General features: G+C 38.9%; 1 protein-coding gene across 1 annotated transcript in view; it reads right to left on the bottom strand.

Annotated features, from left to right (window-relative positions):
• The window catches only part of PPP1R36 (protein phosphatase 1 regulatory subunit 36), a 40,542-nt gene that overhangs the window by 7,822 nt on the left and 12,016 nt on the right, over positions 1-20,704 (bottom strand). Inside the window, exons 3-7 of the mRNA XM_069082373.1 lie at positions 17,825-17,911; positions 12,119-12,216; positions 11,957-12,023; positions 7,537-7,635; positions 376-510 (exon numbers count right to left, since the gene is read on the bottom strand). Coding sequence (XP_068938474.1) covers positions 376-510; positions 7,537-7,635; positions 11,957-12,023; positions 12,119-12,216; positions 17,825-17,911 — 486 coding nt within the window. The remainder of the gene's footprint in view (positions 1-375; positions 511-7,536; positions 7,636-11,956; positions 12,024-12,118; positions 12,217-17,824; positions 17,912-20,704) is intronic.

The raw sequence follows: 20,704 nt of genomic DNA, 5'->3' as shown, positions 1-20,704 counted from the left end.
ATTAATTTTAAGTTTTAAGTATAAATATTTAGTAAACAAATTTATTTGGCTATGTTGATATGTTAAAATTTCAATAAAACATTTAGGTTAAGGAACAAAAACCACCACAGTTCAAGCATATGGAACTATATATAGCCTTAGATTCTCCAGTATGGAGACCACCGAGATGAATGGAGGCCTAAAAAGAGTCAGAAGAAGACTTGAGTTTGAATACTGGTGCCACTATTTACTCCTTGTATGATTTTGAGCAACTCAGTTATCCTTTAGACCTCAGTTTATCTGTAAAATGAAAAGGTTGGACTGGAGTGATCTCTAAGGGCTCCTAGGACTCTAAAATTCCATAACTACTTAATTTTTTAAAGTGTATTTACTTACTTTCCACAGGCCATGTGATGCTTGTCAGGCATCCCCAAACCTAAAACAAGGATACAATATTTCTGGGCAAGGTATTTCTGTGACTCTTGTAACCTCTCAATAACTAACGCCATCTCTTTTTTCTCTATATGGCTCCTGAAAAAAACAAACAAGTTATAGTTAAAACTCCCTAATTGATAAGAATTGCAGCAAGTCTGAAAGACCAATCTGAATTAGGGTAAAGCCCAAGTTGTAGGTTTTTCAAAAGAAATAGCTTTCCAGTGTTTAAATAACTACAATAGTATTGATTAATTGTAATTATAAAGCACTTTAGGGATAGCAAGGTATTTTCATCACAATAACCTTGTATGACAGGTGTTACAAATATTATCAAAGATTCTTATAGTTTAAAGGATACACAGGGTGTTTCTATGAGGAAAGCCTGTGAATAAACATTTATTAAACCCCTACTATGTTGCAGGTTTTGTGCTAAGTGTTGGGGATACAGAAAGAGGTCAATGATAGCCCCTGCCCTCAAAGAACACACAATCTAATCTTGAAGACAACAAGGAAAGAAATCTATACAAAGCAAGCTATATAAAGGATAATCAGGAAATGATTCAAAGAGGAAAGGCACTAGAATTCGGAGGAATTGGGAAAAGTTTCCTGTAAAAGTTGAGATTTTGTTGTTGTTCTTCAAGAGGACCAATGACAACTGGAGAGTGATGTCTTGACTTTGCAAATGAACTGGATTTAAGTGAGGCAGAGCTCTGCAGAGTCATCAGCCTCAGTCTCTCCTCCACGGTCATCAGAGTCCAACAGCAAGACATAAGTCAAAGATAATTGGTGCTGGCCCAGGATATAGTGGGAGACCTTGGCCTTTTTAAGCTAAGGTCTTTCCCGGGTCACAGTTTGGCTGGGGCAGTGGTGAGAAATGAGACAAAAGATGGCCTAGTGTGCCTTTGTAACGGCAAGCAAAGGGATACTTAGCTCCTTGTTCCAGTTATTCAAGTGTCTTTGAGCCTCGTTTGTGATTTTATCAAGCCTTTGTTAGAAACAGAAACTGTGAAGCCCACAGTGGGAGAAACTTGCCAAAAAGCCATATAAAAGCAGGAGCACAAGCTGGGACCAAGCAGAACTGGGAGGAAGGATGGCAGTGGTCCTGGCACTCAGTTCTGTGTTAATGCTACTTTGTCAGACTTGTCTGCTGACAGAGGACGTTGCTGTTGTTACAGAAACCCTGGGACCTCACTATTGATTCAGAAGCCATGACAGAGGAATTTTCTGTTGTCTGTTTACAGAAGTCCTGAAGGAGGGTTTTACTGATGTTTTCAGAGTTTCCAGGACTTTACTGATGATTTGTGTTAATTTCTCAGACAGAGACCCTGTCTGCTGGTCTGTGTTGATTTCACAGGCAGAAAGTGAATTGATGATAGTGCTGACAATGTGTGTGAGTATTGTTGTAACTCTGCTAAGCTTGATGTGTGGAGATGGACCAGGAGCTGAAGTGGAAGCTGGACTGGAATCTGGGAGCTGCCTACCTGTGAATCCAGGTGACAGTTGGGTGTATTCAGGCAAGAACCAGAAGCATGGAAGAGGAACCATGGAGTTTGAGAGTTAGCCTCAGTCAAGATAAAAGGACCTCTACTTGGATTATTTAGTGCTGACTGACAAGATTAAGGCTGTGACCTAGGGGTGGGAGACCTTTGTACTTTGTACTCCTTAAGGATGATTGCCCCTTAAGGATGAGTGAGTTAAGGACGACTGGAAGCCAGTCTCCCATCAAGATGAAAGAAGACTTTAGATGGGTACTTTATATTGACTGATTCAGATTGTGACTTACTGATCATTTGTTTAAGAATATGTGGCCACTTCAGTAACAAGTTATGTTATATTGCTGTGAATATTGTACTTTGGTTTCTGTGAATGTTTTGCTTTAGTTTACTGCTGAATAAATAGAAAGTTCACTATACTATGTGATCAGAACCTTAAAGTTCTCAGGAGAGCTGCTCGTGCTTGTTTTTACAGCCTTCAATCAATCTGGAAGAGAAAGGTCCTCAGAGTTTCTGGCCAGAACAGAAAACAATTACTATTTGTACTCATTCTGAGCCATCAAAACCCAAACAATGAGCAAGCAAGGTTTGGGCTGGAACCTATGATTGACCAATCAGTAAAAGCCAGCGTGATTTGGGTTTAGTTTTAGTTGAGACTTTAGTTGGCAATCTATCAGAGGAGACAAGATGGAATGGAATGACTTGCACATATTAGAAGAGGTAGCTTTTAGATTAGATGAGGTAGGGCTACCTCATCATGTGAGGAAGGGATAAAGGAGGAGAGAGTGACAGAAGACACATGAGTGATATGAGATAAGAGGGGCGAAGAGGGAGCTCATGGCAAATAGCCTCAGATTTTTTTTCCTGTAAAATGTGAGGCCATGGGAGGCTTGAGGAGGAATGAAAAGTTTTCAAAGAGCTGCTGTGGAGAGTAGGATAGTGAGTTGATGAGGAAGGTGTGTGGTAGGACTGTCTTGCAGCAGTAAGAGCCCAGTTGAGGTGGTGAAACATTTGTAATGGAACCAGTCAGAACAGTTGAGTGAGGTTCTCTACCTTCATTCAGCAGTATGTATAGGAAGTAAGTACACAGTGGGAGTCATTCAAGACTAAGGCTTAGCAGGACCCAATTATCTAAATGATAAGGGGGCTATAGGCTCAAGAAAAGAGGATAACAGAGTTGAAGTGGTTCACCAAAGGATCACGATGGGGAAGAGAGGAGAGAATGGCTAGGTTCACGCGAGATGGACAGGGAAATAACAGAGGTGTCAAGGGATTAGAGGTCATAGTGTGAACAAAGAGTAAGGTTTGGTAAAAGAAGCTGGAGGGAGAGGTTATGGTCCAATAAGGGGATTTAATAATTCTTGAATATAAAGGTTGTACATTTGTGGGTGATAGCAAGATCAAGGGTGTGATCATGTGAATCAAGTAGGCTGAGGAGCTCAGTGGTCGCAAGGTTGTGGAGTCAGTATGTATGTTGAGGTATGAGGGTAGGGCAAAAGTTGGGGAGGAGAGAAAAACAGATGGGAGTGACCTGGAGGTCTGCACACAAAAGCTTTTATGCTTACTGTGAACTCATGGTTATGTGTGGGCAGCTCTCACATAATGAACACTTATAGTAATTTATGTAACCGGTACCATCTTATCTGAATGAAGAACCTCTGCTGCCCCCAACTCTCTGCTGCTGAAGCCCTTCCAGGCCTTTCATACCCCCACCCTCTTATATTTCTATGGCTCTCAAGTTCAGGGAAACTCAGGAGTTAGGACTCTGAAAGAGGTAGGTCTCTTTGGGTCAGTGTGAAGGCTTAGCTATACTGTAAGGTAAACAAGACTTTTATGGGTTAGTCTGAAAACTGAAATATAATTTATACTGCTATTTCTAAGGGGAAATATGCACCAAACGACTACTTAAAAATGAATTTTTGGAACACCATTCATTTGCAAGGTAGGGGTTACCTATACCATTACTACCTGAAGAGAAGTAGCATTTTTAATTTCCATAATACTGGAAGCCTTACAGACATTTTTACAAACAACCACCCTTACTTACTTCCAAATGTACCACTGTTGAACTCTGAAAGTGTTGCTTCATTTTTAACAGTCAGAAAATTTTTAGCCAGTGAAGGGTGGAGAGGAGAAGGAACTATAGATACAACCTGGGGTCAGCTGTTTATCATAATTACACTTTCTGATTTTCACATATCTTGGCCCACACTTAGATGGTGATATAGTGAGATACATTGTTCAATAATAACATTAAATTTTGATGCAAAGCATAATTATTTTTATTGTACATCAGGGATTCTTAACCTCTTTTGTGTGGTGGGTCCCAGTGGCTATCTGGTGAAGTCTATGGAACCTTCTAAAAATAATAATTTTTAATACATAAAATGCAGAGGGATAATGAAAGAAACCAATTTTTATTGAAATGGTAATAAAAAATTTTTTCAAATGTTCATGGACCCCAAGTTGAGAACCATGGATCCCAGGTTAAGAACTACTGTTTAAATCAAAAGAAAAAGGTTTTAATAAAAATCAGAAAATGTGTTAGTTGCTGAAATAAATGTGTTAATTTAAGAAGTACAACTAATAAATGATCCCTGAACTGCTGTCCATAATCTTTAAGCAATCATGGGAAAAGGAAGAGGCTTCAGAGGAGTGGAGATGAACAGATGTTATCCTTTTTAAAAGAGTGGGAGGGAAGGTAGATTCATGAAACTGCAGGGTATTGGGTTTGTGGTTGATTCTTGGCTAAACTTGTAGAATTGGTGGTTTGTGAAGAAGTGGTGATCATTAGGAGTCAAAATGGGTTCATTAAGAGCAAATCATGTGAGATTTACCTAATTCACCTTTATAGGTTACCAAGTTGGTTAGATCAGAAAATGCTATAGACATATTACATTGAGAATTCAGTGAGGCATGTGACAAAGATGTCTCACATGATATCGTTGTGAATAGAATGAACTATGGGTTAGATCAAAGTATGATTAAGTGAATTCAGTGCTCTCCCAACAATCTGAATGCCAGTCAATAATGATCTGTAGGCAAGACTCCGGGGGCAGACCAGTTCTTTGGTCTGGTTTTGCTTAACATTTTCATCAAGTAGTTGTATGTGAATCATATTTAGTGTTGGAAGGCACCCCCTCCCCAGAAGCTCTTTATTCTGACTCCCTCATTTTACAGATGAGGAAATCAAGGGCCAGAATGTAAGGGACTTGCCCAGCATCAGGTAAGATCTTAAACGACATGGGCAAGATCTGAACTAAGTATCACATTACCTCTAATATAACCCTTCTATTTCAAAGGTAAGGAAACAGAGGCCTGAGACATCAAGTTATTTGCCCAAGGTTACTTGGGTAGTGATTAAGCCAATGATTCAAACCCAGGGTCTTCTGACTCCTAAATCCAGTATACACACTAAGTCATATTGCCAACCTTATTAAATCTTGGGATGACACAGAACGGGTAGGAACAACTAATGAGAGATATCAAAGCCAATATCCACCAAACATTTCAGCAATATGGACATGTGGAACAAATCTAACAATATAAAATTCAATAGGGATAGATAAGGGCAGTCTGGGCACTTTTGCTAAAAATTTAGTTGATAAGTATAAGACAGGTGAAATGTGGCCGAATAGTAGAGGAACTGCTCATGTAAAACAGAAGCCACTTCAGTTGACTATTAGTCCAATATTCTCAGTGTGATGTGAGTATCAAAAAACCTAACTTGAGCTTAGGCTTCATGAATAAAAGCAGAGCGTAGATCAGGTCTGCACAACCCACAACCTTCAGGCCACTTATGGCCCTTGGGCCACTTGCAGGAAGCCAAAGAACTTCAGGCAGCATGTGAAAAATATAGAGGAAAACATCCTTTGCATATGGAAGAAATCCTTAGGCCTGCTGCAAGTGGACCCCAGGCCATGGTACTGTCTAAATGGTTGTGCAAGGGCCATGGTACTGTCTAAGTTTCCTCTGTGCTGGTCAAACACATTGGTTGGTCGCAGAATTGTGTTTAGTTCTAGGTGGCACATTGCAAGAGTGGCATCAACAAAGTCAAGCATATCAGGAGGAGAAGTTCCAGGGTGATGAAGGGACTCATAACCATCCTATGTGAAGCAAGACTAAAAGACCTGGAAATATGGAGCTTAGAGGAGAGATAACGGGACATAATGACCATCTTCAAACATTTGCAAAGTTTATAAAGAAGAGGGATTAAACTTTTGTGACATTCAAAAAAAAAAGGGTCAGGATCAATGAGTAGACATGAGGACATTATATTCTTACTTTTTAGCACTCAGGAATGTCTAAAAACATTCCTCATTATCACTTAATAAGACACTTGAGTCCCTCATCACTCAAAGGGATAAACAGAGTCTATTTGTCTTCTTGTCAAGATTAGTGTAGAGGGAATTCTTAGAGGGGGATAGACTAGACCAGAGGTTATAAAGCTTTTTTTGGTCACAGACCTCTCTGGCAGTCTGGTGAAGTCTATGAACCCTTTCTCAGAATATTGTTTTGAAATGCATAAAACAAAATACACAAGATTATGAAGGAAACGAATTATAGTGAAATACAGTTATCAAAATATTTAAAAAAAAAAAACAAGTTCCCAAACCAACCCCTGGTTAGAATCACTGAACCAGACTAAGTTCCCAATCCTATAGTCAAAGTCTGCTTTTATCAGTATCTATTTCAAAATGTGCTTTATTTCTGTGAAGACATCCAAAATATTCAACTCAACAGCAATGGCACACACTGACTGGCTTTAGTTCTTGTTTATTGGCAATTCTGTTATACTTTCTGTATTGGTTATTTAAAGTTTTTAATCTATAGTTTTGACTACACTAACATGAAATATAACCCCCAAATGAATTGCATCTTTGAAGGACTTCAATTGTAGCTGCATCCATGAATCATTTATTAATCTGATCCTTTACAAACTTGTTCTCAGGTTTGCAGTTTTCTCATTTCTATCAAGAAATGCTTTTAAAGCTCCTTAATGGGCACATAAGAGTTTTGCATTGTCAAAGTATTTTGCATCTAGGAAATGAATGCAGCTAAGACTCTGAGAATATCAGTTCAGGTTTACTGACAAGGTAGCTTAGGCCCATGGAAAGTTCCAATGGTTTGCCAAAGGTCACAGGGCATCTCGGTGGAATTGCTGGCTTTAGCTCTCCCGATTCAAAATATTTTAACTCAGGGAACACAACATTAAGCACGCTGCTGAAAGTGGTTGTTGGTTTGGTATTAAGTATCCTGAGAAGTAACAAATATTTTTTTGGCCTAGAACATTATTTTTTGTTATGACCATTCAGCTTTAGTATCCTGGTAGGCTTTTTATGCAGCACAAATCCTTTTGGAAGAGATGTCTGAATGTAGTTGCTTGAAAAATGTAAACCAAACAGACAAATAAATCCCAGAGGACTCAGGGTTGTTATTTGTCAACTGGCTGTTGACAAAGTGGCCCTCTCAATTATTCGCCATCTTGAGACTCACATGATTCCCCCATGTTGTAAGCTGACTTACCACATACCACATTTATAACTTCTTATAATGTAAGCACCCTCTATGTTATATGAAGATTAATTTGGGGCAATAACTCGGAAGCAATAGATTGATTCCTACTTACGCCATGTAGCTTTTGGGCTTCTTTTCCAATGAAAGTTTTTCCAGATAATGAGATAAGTAGTATAGCAATGCCATGAGGAATTCATCAAGATTCTTATTTCTACGGAAAAGACAAAAATGACCACTGTTATCATTTCAGGTACAATAATTCCTAATAACAAAACATAAGGCTAGTGAACGATGTGGATGCAATATGGATGAAAAATATAGACACAAAAAGAAACCCATGTGATGAGCTCTATTTTTAGTGCAGATTGATATCAGTCTTTAAAGCAAACTTTATGGGTGAAATGACTTAGGGAGAGTTCCATAGCTAATAAGTATTGGAGGTAGGGTTTGAACCTATGTTTTTCTAACTCCAGGTCCAACACTCTATCATCTGTTATACTGTTGTGCCTCTGACTAATTATCTTTTAAAATTCTATATTCTATAACAATTGACAAGATAGACTTATAAAGCAAAAACATTTTTGTTATTCTTTTTTATTTTTATTAAATTTTTTTTCTTTTTGTGTTCATTTTCTTTTTGTATTTTTATGTATTTTTCTTTTTTGCCTCTATTTAAAAAATTTTTTCATATCATAAACTTAAATAATGAAACAAATACAAAGTTAGAAGAAAAAGCATGTCATGTGCATAGAAGAACATGAGAGGATTCAAGACATGTAACAATAAATTTTCATTTAAAGAAAGCCTGTATGACAAATGATATACATTGTTTTGAGAATTGTCCATCTTTTGTTTGCTTCCTTGTAAGTTTTCTTTTGTTCTCTGCTGTGCACTTTTTTACTTTGTTCTTTTTTCCCTTCCCCCACCCCTCCCAGAAGGCTATACTGAATACTTTCCCAAACATATTCTACTCCTGATCTTTGTTTTTATGTATGTGCATTATCTCTTGTTTCCTATCCTTCCTGCCACCTCTAATTTACTTCTACCAGCAAAATATTTTTGAGATAAGGTATCAAATTCTATTTGTCATCTTTAACCATAAAGCAACTTAGACCACAACCTCCAATATAACTTTTATCAGATTTGATTTTTCTTCTCTAGCAGTGCTCTGGGAGCTGATCCATGGCCACTCAAGAACTGAGGTTTTAGCCCCAGGGTGGGCCTGACCAGCTGCAGGCTGGAGGGACTCCAGATCAGCAGCAGCTGTGGCCATTTCCAGATTCATCAACACATAGATGCGAAGGACAAAGTGAGAGGTCAGTGCAGTCTGGATTTTGGGACCTGTGTCAGCTTTTGCCCCCAGGGCGAGAAGTCACTGAGACGCTGTGTCTGTGCCATGATGCAGCTTCAGTTCCTGGCCTGCAGAGTGTAGGGGTACCAAATGACCAGTCTGAGGGATAATTGCTCTTGCTTTAACCTGCTTGGATCTGGATTGCAGTCTAGGGTGGAGGTCCTGGGGTGTATGTCCAGCTTGCCAGAGAGTGTGGAGGTTTCAGAAAAGGCACCCAACTAATACGTCTGGCAGCTGAGAAAACCCCAGCATTTGGGACAAAGGCTCCCCTGTCTGGTGGCAGAGTCCTACTGTGGCAAAAAGCCCAGGGGTCAAGTGACCGAGGGGCAACATGATTAGACAAAGGAAGCAAAACAAACAGAAGCCTCCAACATTAGACTCCTATTTTGGGGACAAAAAGGATCAAAGTATGGAACAGGAGGAAGACAGTGAAGTCAGAACTCCTGCACCAAAAGCTTCCAAAAAAAACCAAGCTGGTTACAGGTCATAGAGGACATTACGAAGCAGATAAGAGAAGTGGAGGAAAAATTGGGAAGAGAAATGAGATGCAAGAAAATTATGAGAGTCAACAGCCTGACTGAGGAAAATACCTTAAAAATAGACTAACTCAAATGGCAAAAGAGGCTCAAAAAGGCAAAGAGGAGAAGAATGCCTTAAAAAGCTGAATTTTCCAGATGGAAAAAGAATCTTAAAAGCTCACTGAGGAGAATCATTCCTTCAGAATTAGATTGGAGCAAATGGAAGCTAATGACTTTATGAGAAATCAAGATGCTCTTAAACAGATCCAAACAAATGAAAAAATAGAAGGCAATGTGAAATATCTCATTGGAAAAACCACTGACCTGGAAAATAGATCCCAGGAGAGATAATTTAAAAATTATTGGGCTACCTGAAAGACATGATCAAAGAAAGAACCTAGAAATCATCCTGCAAGAAATTCTCAAGGAAAATTGCCCTGATGTTCTAGAACCAGAAGGCAAAATAGAAGTTGAAAGAATCCATTGATCACCTCCTGAGAAAGATCCCAAAAAGAAAACTCCTAGGAATATGATAGCCAGGTTCTGGAATTCCCAGATCAAGGAGAGAATATTACAAGCAGCCAGGAAGAAACAGTTTGAATATTGTGGAAACACAATCAGGATAACACAGGATCTGGCAGCTTCTACACTGAGGGATCGAAGAACCTGGAATAGGATATTCTGGAGGGCAGAGGAGCTGGGATTAAAACCAAGAATCACCTACCCAACAAAACTGAGTATCATGTTTCAGGGGAAAATATGGTAATTCAGTGGAATAGAGGACTTTCAAGCATTCTTAATGAAAAAAACAGAGTTTAATAGAAAATTTATACAAGATACAAGAAGCAAGAGAAGCATGAGAAGGTAAACAGGGAAAAGAAATCATAAGCCACTGATCAAAGTTGAACTATTAACATTCCTACATGGAAAAATGATAATTGTAACTGATGAAACTTTTCTCAGTAGTTGAAGGGGATAGAAATATATATGTCTATATATGAGGTTATATGAGCACATGAATACATATATGAATGTGTATATATGTTTACAGGTATACATAGATAGAAGGCACAGGACCAATTTAATAGGAAGGGATGATACTTAAAAGGGAAATTAAGAGGTGAGAGAGGAATATAATGAGAGGAGATGGGGAGAGACAGAATGGGGTAAACTAACTCATAAAGAAGAGGCAAGGGAAAAGGGTTACAATGGAGGGGAAGAATAGGAAGGCATAAGGGAATGGGTCAACCTTATTCTGACTGAATTTGGCTCGGGGAGGGAATGAAATACACACTAAATAGGGTATCTCACCCTACAGGAGAGTAGGGGGAAGGGGATGAGAAGGGGGATGATGGAAGGGAGGGCAGGTGGGGGGGGAGGGAAGTTGGAAGCATTCACTTTTGAAAAGGGATAGGATCAGGGCGACCAGGTGGTGCAGTGAATAAGAGCGCCAGCCCCGGAGTCAGGAGACCCTCAGATATTTAGCACCCACACAAAATAACTGGCCGTGTAACCTTGAGCAAGTTACTTAACCCCAATTGCTTTAAAAAAAGAAAAGGGATGGGATGGGATCAAATTAGAGAATAGAACAAGTGGGTGGTGGGATAGGAGGGAGGGAAATATAGTCAGTCTTTTACAATATATCTGCTATGTTAATGTTTTGCATTAGCTACACATGTAAAATTTATACTGAACTGCTTATGTTCCCAGTAAGGGTGGGGGACAAGGAAGGAAGGGAATGAATCTGGATTTCAAAGTTTTAAAATTATATATACATATATACTATTATTAATACTATCTTACATGTAATTGGGAAAGAAGATATACAGGCACTGGGGCATAGAGATCCACCATGCCCTACTGGAAAAGTCGAAGGGGGTATGGGAGAAGATATGGGAGAGAGCAGATTGGAGGAGGGGATATCCTGTGGGACTGCTATTCTGGGGTGGTGGGTAGGGGAAAAATGGGGAGAAAATTTATAGCTCAAAATCTGGCAGAAATTAATGATGTAAATCATAAGTTAAATAAAGCATTTGAAAAATGAAAAAAAAAATAAAGTTCCTGTAGACATTATAAAATATTTGGGAGTCTATTTGTCAAAATAAACCGAGGAACTATATGAACACAATTACAAAACACTTTTCACATAAATAAAATCAGATCTAAATAATTGGAAAAATATCAGTTGCTCATGGTTATGTCAAGCTAATATAATAAAAATGACAATTTTACCTAAATTAATTTACATATTTAGTGCCATGCCGATCAATCTACCAAAAATTATTTTATAGGACTAGGAAAAATAGTAAAAAAATTCATCTGGAAGAACAAAAGGTCCATAATATTAAGAGAATTAATGAAAATAAATGTAGGGAACGTGTAGAAAAAAAAAAGAATTTTTCATGGAGCCTTGCCAACATATTCTAACATTCTACAAATTATATAGGGCCCAAATTATAAGGAGGTAGTAGCCCTACAATATATGTAGCAATAGGCACACACATCAAAGGCCCCTCTCCCTCCAATAATCACAGGATCATAATTCTAGAGTTGGAAGGGCCCTTAGAAGACATGGAGAATCCAACCTCTTCATCAAACACCATACTCTTTCAATGAACCTTGCCATCACTTATATGTGGGTTATTACAGATATCACCACGTACCTCATAAATGTTGTAAAGGAATAGATGCGCTGCATTTCAGTGTCTTGTAATAAAAACAAGGCAACATCTGAAAATGAAGAAGAGGGAAAGCTAAAGAATCAGCAAAAAGTTGTGACTCCAGTAATAATTGCAAAGAGGACAGATGAAAAAATGTTGACTCACATTTAGCATCATCCAGAGTAACCTTGTCATTCTTTGATCGTTTGTCAGTTCCTTTGGTTGATTTCTCATCTCTTTTAGAATATCTCTTCTCAGATAATCTAATAAGGTTCAATGTAAATAGTGAGAAATGGTTTAGCTGCACTGAAACTCTTCTGAAAAAATACAGAGGTGTGAGGACATAGTGGGGGGTTTTTTGTGTTTGTGTGTGGTTAGCTTCATAAAGAATTCAACCCTGACGGACAGCAAGAGTAATAGTAGGACCAGTTCAGCTCCCAGACCTTTCTCTCTGTGAGATATATAATACTCTCCTTCTTCAGGCCCTGGAACTCACATAGGTTCAGGAATCTTTGGATTTATGTCATCTGTTCTGTCGGGTCTCTCTGGAGATCTGGAATTCTATTAGGATAGAGCCACCACTGTCACCACTATCACCATCACCATCACCTCTGTTATTCTGTCAACTGATTACTAGAGATCAGTTAAGTATTAAACCCAACTTTTTTTTCTAAACTAATTCCAGAGCAGAAGTGAACAGTAATAACAGTATTTCACATTTATATGACCCTTTGGAGAATTACAAAGTACTTTCTTGATAACAACATTGTGAGGTAGGAAGTACACATTTTATCATCCCCATTTCATAGATAGAAGCTCAGATAGAAGTGACTTCCCCAGCATCACACAACTAGTGTCAGAAATAGCATATGAATGCAGGTCTCTCTGACTCTAAATCTAATGCTCAAAATTTCACTATGCCTCTAAGAGCAATGAAAATAAGGCACAGAGTTTAGATTACAAGGTGCTCTGAGGAGCCAAAATGGTGGGGTAGAGGTATCATTCTAGCTAAACTCTCCCAATATTCCCCTCTGAGCAACTTTAATAATAATGCATCAATGTTTTTTTTAAAAAATCAGTTTTTTTTTTACATGCAACTGGGAAATAAGATATATAGGCACCAGGGTATAGAAATCCATCTTGCCCTACTAGAAAGTTAGGGTGGTGATGGGGGAGGATATAAGAGAGAACAGACTGGGGTAAGGGGTATTCAGTAGGCCTGCTATTTTGGGGTGGGAGTAGGGGAAAGACAGGGAGAAAAAAAATTGTAACTCAAAATTTTGTGGAAATGAATGTTGAAAACTGAAAATAATGAAATAAAAGATTTTTTAAAAGAAAGAAAGAAAAATTAGTAAATAATGAAAAAAAAAAGAATCTGACCATAAAAATCTACTATGGTAACAAGGAAGCTTCAGACCCAAATTCAAAAGAAGACAACAACATGAAACCATCTATAAGCAAAGCCTCAAAGGAAAATAAATGCAGACTGGACACAAACCCAACAAGAATTCCTAGAAGTGTTTTGTTTTTTTTTTTAAAGAGCAAAAAATTATTTTAAAAATCATGTAAGAGTAGTAGAGGAAAAATTGGTGAATGAAATAAGAGTAATTCATGAAAATTATGAAAAGAGAATTAACAACTTGCTAAAAGAGGTACAAAAAATAATGAAGAAAATAACTTCTTAAAAAGCAGAATTGACCAAGCAGGAAAAAAGGTATAAAACCTCTCTTAAGAAAATTATTCCTTCAAAATTAGTATCAACAAGCAAATTAGGGTAGGATGGGAAAAAATTACCTGTCAAATCTATGGATAAGGGAAAAGTTTTTGAGTGAACAAGAGATAGAGAAGACCATAGGGAGAACAATGGATAATTTTAGTTATATAACTTTTAAAAGTTTTAACACCTACAAAATCAATGCAGACAAAATTAGAAAGAAAGGAGAAAGCTGGGGGAAATTGTTTACAGCAAGTTGCCTTTATCAGGCCTCATTTCTCAAGTACATAGGGAACTGAGTCAAATTTATAAAAATAAGAGCCGTTTCCCAATTGATAAATGGTTAAAGGAAATGAACAAGCAGTTTTCAGAAGAAAAAAATCAAAGCTATCAATAGTCATATAAAATGCTCCAAATTACTAATAATTAGAGAAATAGAAATTCATGATTATTGTCCTTTGTACTTGAAGAGGACCAAATTGACATCACTATATTAGGGTCAATGTACAATGTGTCTGTCCGACTACGGTGGATCAGACCACTACAAGCTCAGAAGGTTCTACCGCAGTGTGGGCACATACAGTCCATATAAACATTTGGAATGGAGATGTCTCTACATTTGTGCATCTCATATTTCTTTTGAGCTACTGCAACTCTGCTTTACACATAGAGCCCAGTACCTTTTTTGTGTCTCTCATTCTGACCTTCATGTGAGAGCTTGCCTTATGTAAGTTTTCTGTTAAATAGCCTTTTAGGCGAACAGTGTGACCAGTCCATTAGAGTTGCGCTCTACATCAGAGTTTGAATGCTTGGCAGTTCAGCTTGAGAAAGGACCTCAGGGTCCAGTACCTTATCTGCCTATCTTCCTAAGACAATTCAAGTGGAAGCAATTCAGTTTCCTGGCATGGCAGTGATAGACTGTCCAGGCTTCACAGTCATTAGGTCAGCATAATGGCTCTGTAAATTTTAGGTTTTATAGGCAGCCTAGTACCTTCTCTTCCACACTTTCCTTCAGAGACTCTGAGCTAGCTCTGGCAATGTGGGTATCAACATCATCAGTGTGGGTATCTTGACAACACTGCTGAAAACATCATGTTTAAAAAGCACAGGAGCAAGCACACAGCCCTGCTTCACTCCCCTGGTGACTAGCAAAGCTTGAGAGCATCATCCATTAACCAGAGCCTGTCCAAGCATGCCATTGTGGAACTAGAATACAATGCTCATGAACTTCTCTGGGCAACCAAATTTTGTTATAATCTTCCACAAACTCTCATGACTGACAATAATTGACAAACACTGCATACCTCTGTTCTGCTCCTGGAATTTCTCCTGGAGTTATTGAACAGCAAACACAATGTCAACCATTCTTTGGCCCTTTCTGAAGCCACACTGGCTGTTGGGTAGATAATAATCTTCCAGATGAAGAATCAGCCTATTAAGGAGGACTTTGGCAAGAATCTTGTCAACAATGCCTAGAAGAGAGGACACCTTCCCCATCTTACTCAACCCACCCAGGCCACGACTGTCACAGGACAACCTATTTTCCTTTATAGAGATGGGCAATGGAGGAATCCTTGCACACCTGGAGGATAATCTCCTCTTGCCATATAAACTGGAAGATTTCAAACATCTTTTGTATAAGCAGTGGACCCCCTGCCTTGTAAATCTCTGCTGGAACAGAATCAACACCAAGATCTTTGCCAAACAAGAGGAATCTAATGGCATTCAAAACCTCTACATTTATTGGAAATTTGGCTAGAGAGGTTGACTTCAACCTGGGGTTGCATGAACTGTAGTCAACGGCTTTACCATTGACAGATGACAGTCTATTGAGAAGTGTTCAGCCCATCTCTTCAAGATCATGTCCTTATCACTAATCAATGTGGCTCCATAAGCACTGAATAGTTGAGGTGCACCATAGGTCTTCAGCCCACAAATAGCCTTGAGGGCATCATAAAAGTGCTTTGGATTATTACTGTCAGCTTAAAACTGAACTTCATCTTCCTTTTTACTGAGCTAAGAATTCTGCATCTCTCTAGTTTCACCTGCATTTTACTTTTGATGGAGGCTGCATTTTACTCCATCAAAAGTGAAGTGCTCAGGGGAGGCTAGGTGGCACAGTGAGTAGAGCGCCAGCCCTGGGGGTCAGGAGGACCTGGATTTGGATCCCGCCTCAGACACTTGACATACACACAAAAAACTAGCTGTGTGACCTTGGGCAAGTCATTTAACCCCAATTGTCCTACCTTCCCCCCTCCAAAAAGGAAAAAAAAGTGAAGGGCAATAGAAATGCAAATCAAAATAACCCTAAGGTGCCACTTCACACCTATCATATTGGCCAACATGAAAGAAAAGGAAAATGACAAATGTGGAAAAATAGGTACACTAGTGCCCTATTGTGGAGCTGTAAAATGGTCCAACCAATCTGGGGAACAATTTGGAACTAAGCCCAAAGGGCTACAAAACTCTGCATACTCTTTGACCCAGCAATACCACTACTAGGTCTGTATCCCAAAGATAAACAAACAAATAAACAAACAAAAAGGAAAATGAGGTGTATGTACAAAAATATTTGTACAGCTCTTTTTGTGGTGGCAAAGAATTGGAAATTTAGGGGATGCCCATCAATTGGGGAATGGTTGAACAAGTTGTGGTATATGATTATTCTTTCAAAAATGATGGGGCGAGGCAGCTAGGTGGTACAGTGAATAAAGCACCAGCCCTGGAGTCAGGAGAACTTGAGTTCAAATCCAGCCTCAGACACTTAACACTTACTAGTCATGTGACCTTAGGCAAGTCACTTAATACCAAACTGCCCTGCCTTTCCCCTCCAAAAAGAAAAAAAAAAGAAATGATGAAGGGGATAGTTCTGAAAAACCTGGGAAGACTTGAATTGATATAAAGTGAAGCAAGCAGAACCAGGAAAACTTTGCATACAGTAACAGCAATATGTAACAATGACCAACTGTGAAACACTTAACTACCCTGATTAATATAACAATCCATGACAATTCCAAAAGACTTATGATGAAAAATGCTATCTACTTCTAGAGGAAGAATTGATGAATTCTTAAGCTCAGATTGAAGCATATTTTTCCACTTTATTTTTCTTTCTTTTTCCCCCAAACAAAAATTCTAGAATTCAATTTTAATGAAAAACAAAAACAAAAAATAGTGTTTTAAAGCCTATAACAGTAATTTACCTAGTTAGTACTAAGCTCTCTGTCCCATGGCTATCTCTACTCTAGTAGCCATTCCCACATCTGCCATGCTGTTTGCATGGCTTTCTTTCAACATAGGGCTTCCATTTATGCCAGAAACATTTACATTATTTCCACAGGGTTGAGTTTCAAGACTCTTGCAGAGTCCCAGAATGTCATCCTCACCTGCTTGGAGAACCTGGAATTGCCCCAGACACCAACATACCCCACTATGTACACTGAGGATTAGTAGAGTAAGAGTAGCCTGGGTTAGGTCTCCCCTTTGGGGACAGGTCTCAATCAATTGATATTCCCCAGAAAAATGTAGAAATCAGAGAGTCTTCATGCATGCCCTTACATTCTGACTCAGAACTTGTCAAGAGAGTATGAGATCAGGGTCTCTAGCACAGTTGGCCCTAGAGGGTCTTTATGATAATAGGGGAGAACTGCCTAATATGGCTGCCCAATGAATTGCTCAGCTGTTCATCAACATGTGGAATGAGTTTGACTATTTTAAGAATACACTTTGTAAAAAGCCCATTTACGTTAATATTAACCAAGTATTATGTCCAGAAAAAAAAACCACAGAATCTCACAGTTGGGAGGCCATCTAATACAACTTATACTTAAATAATTAATGTATTCCATTTGAGATGGTGCATTTAAATCTGCTATTGCTACATAAAGCACTCATCAACTTATATTTTATAAGCTGGTAATTGTTGGCAACATTTTTAAAAATGGAAAATCTCAGCAGCAGTCAATAGTCAAATTCCAACATGGGTAAAGCCTCCCTTAATTCCCTCAACAAATTTAAATAATATGGCAAGTATTAATTCTTTGGTACTTCTCATGTTAGTGGTGATGGAAATAATACTTTCTTGCAACTTGCAAGGATTTAAAATAATTCTAAAAGTTACTAGAGAAATGCTCTGATTATGAAGTGAAAAGAAATACCTTTCTGAGGTGGTGCCATCATTTTCAAGAAAGTGAATTGATTTGCCCTTCTTCAGTTTCTCTTTGGTTTCTGATGCAGGCATAGGACTGTAAAAGAGGGTAGTTATTAAACAAACAGTAATTTTTTTTCTCTGTAGGGGAAAATGACCATAAAATGTATCATGCATAACACTGGCCTAATATCACTTTGCATTATCATGAATTTGTGTTAACCAAACTCTACTGTAACCTGGTTTGGGGTGAGTTGTTTTGGGGGGTTTTTTGGACAGGGCTAGAAATCCTCTTTTTCTCTTCTCCACTCCTCCTCCTCTCTTATCCTCTCATTTGCTTCCCCCCAATAATACTTGTGTGGAATTTATTGACCTTATTAAGGTTTCCTAGTAGTTGATGTGGTTTCTAGGAGTCACAGAAGTCTGGTGGGATCTGCCTGTAATGTCAAGATTACAGCTCAGCTAAGCACACTAATAGCCCAGCTCATGCCTATTCACTTAGGGCCTTAACAGAACATGAGGTACTACCACTCACTGAGAATTTTGTAGAACAGCTACTTAAAGTAATAGAAAGAGTAACAGCTGAAAAATGACATCCAATTTTCAAGCATGAGCCTCTGCAACATTGGGAGACACATAAGGAAAAAAGACAAAACAACCGGGAACTTTAGAACACCCCAGCCTTGCTATCTATTTAAATTAATTCTTTGTCATTCATTCCATAAGGGTCAAAGATTACTGCATTAGGAGTGGAATTCTAAGTCCTCCACACGTTATTTCAACCTCAATCATCAGCCTTTCCAGTATCCATCGCAAATTTACAATCAATCAATCAGCAAAGTCCAGATGCTCAGGCAGGAGGTACTTTTACAACATTATTGGTAAGACAATGAATGGTTCCTCCCCCAAGCCTCACCACAACCCTCTGGGGAGAAAGGATTCCTTCCTTCAATAACTTGCAACAGGAATTGGGAGAACTCCAGAGCCCAGCCCCAAATTACCAAGAGAACTCTAGGGTCTCCTTATTAAATGGTGTGTTTTCTGTGTCTACCTGACAGAGTTGTTTTGTGTCCTGTGGGGGCTTAAGATCTGTTATGGCTTTGACTTTCCTGAGCTTGGTTGAATGCCATGTTGAGTCACAAGGTAGCCCATAAACTCAATCTTGCTCCAAATTTACACCTCTCTTTGTGAAGCCTAAGTCCAGATGTAGGAACAGAAGATAGAATTAAGCGCATTTTTCAGGTTGAGTTGTTTCATATACATGGACATCATTTATGAAGAACCTCATACCCTCTGTGTTCAGACAAGAGCTCTGGTTATCTTCCTTTGAAAGATCTTCTGGGACACATGTCATCTCAAAAGGAAACTGTCTTAAAACAATATTCCCTCTCAACTAATAGAATTGATCAGTTGAGAAATTTCTCCTCTCAGGGGCTAAAGGACATGTTATGACTGGACAATTTGGATAAAATGTCATCTAGAAAATGGACTTTCTGCATTTTTTCATTTCCCCTGGGCCACTATTATTTGAGTTGTGATTCCCAAGGGCAGCCAGGTAGCATAGTGGATAGAGTGCCAGCCTGGAGTCAAGAAGACTCATCTTCCTGAGTTTAAATCTGTCCACAGATACTTCCTAGTTGTGTAACCTTGGGCAAGTCACTTAACTCTGTTTGCCTCAGCTTCCTCATCTATAAAATGGAGTGGAGAAGGAAAATGACAAACCACATCTGTATCTTTGCCAAGAATTCCCTAAAGAGGGTTGAGAAAAGTTGGACATGACTAAACAACAACAACAATAGATACTTTTTGCTCAATCCTGTACCAGTGTGTTGAAGTCAGCGGGGTTCCTGAGAGCTGAGTGTTAAATTTTCATTGTGAGCCTCAGAAATATGCAACCACTACCAATCAGGTCTTGATTTCTTGTTTTGTTGATTGTCGAGATCAGGGTGGGGAACCTATGGCCTCGAGGCTACACATGGCCTTCTAGGTCTTTGGGGTGCAGTCTTTTGACTGAGTCCAAGTTTTACAGAACAAATCCTTTTATTAAGGGGATTTGTTCGGTGCAGTTTGGATTTAGGCTGCACTTGAAGTTCTAGAGGGCCACATGTGGCCTGGCCACAGGTTCCCCATCCCTGGTCTAGACTCAAGAAAGGAATGGAGAGAATGTTTGTAATTCAGATTAAACTTGAAAATGTGTCGTGCGTATTTTTTTATTAAACATTTACCAACACATCTTATTCACAGCCCTGGAAATGAGCTTTTCTTGGGCCATTTGCCAACTTTATCTCAGTGACTTGTCACTTTAGAAGAAGAAATTCATCCACTTTCTCAACTTAGCAGAGGAAGTCTGTATTTTATTCATTTCTGAATGCTTGGCCTCAGGTTTCTAGGCCAGTGCCCTTTAAAAACATAAAAACACCTCCCCGCATCCAATTCCCCCCTCCCCCCTCCCCGTCCCATTCTGCCTCCACTGAATGCCATATCTTTTGTCCAGCCAATAGTTTCTAGCTCTTAACAATGACCTAAGATCCTGGTTTCTCTCACTTGGCTTTGTTAACTCTAGAACAATCCCTTGCCTAACAGATTAAATTCTAGCTTTCCACTATAGACCAGTCTCTTTTTTTCCCTTTGTTCCCCACTTCAACTGGACACTCCTCTTAAATTACTTTTTCTGTAAATCATGGATTCTCTGCCCTCACTGGACATTCCCTTGTCCCGGCTGTCAGAATTTATCTGGACTGTCCTAGAACCCTGACTCAGGTGATGACACTAATATCTAAAGAAGCATGCTGTAATCAACACCTTTTTGGAATCTTCGAGAAACACTGGTGAGGGAAGTAGATAGTGCAGGTAATTATGCCCATTTTACAAATGGAGAAAAGAAGACATA

This window comes from Petaurus breviceps, unplaced genomic scaffold, assembly GCF_028583685.1.
Source record: "Petaurus breviceps papuanus isolate PSGF00001 unplaced genomic scaffold, PetGlider_PUasm1.0 164, whole genome shotgun sequence".
NCBI lineage: Eukaryota > Metazoa > Chordata > Mammalia > Diprotodontia > Petauridae > Petaurus > Petaurus breviceps.
This window is presented reverse-complemented; position numbering and strand designations above follow the sequence as displayed.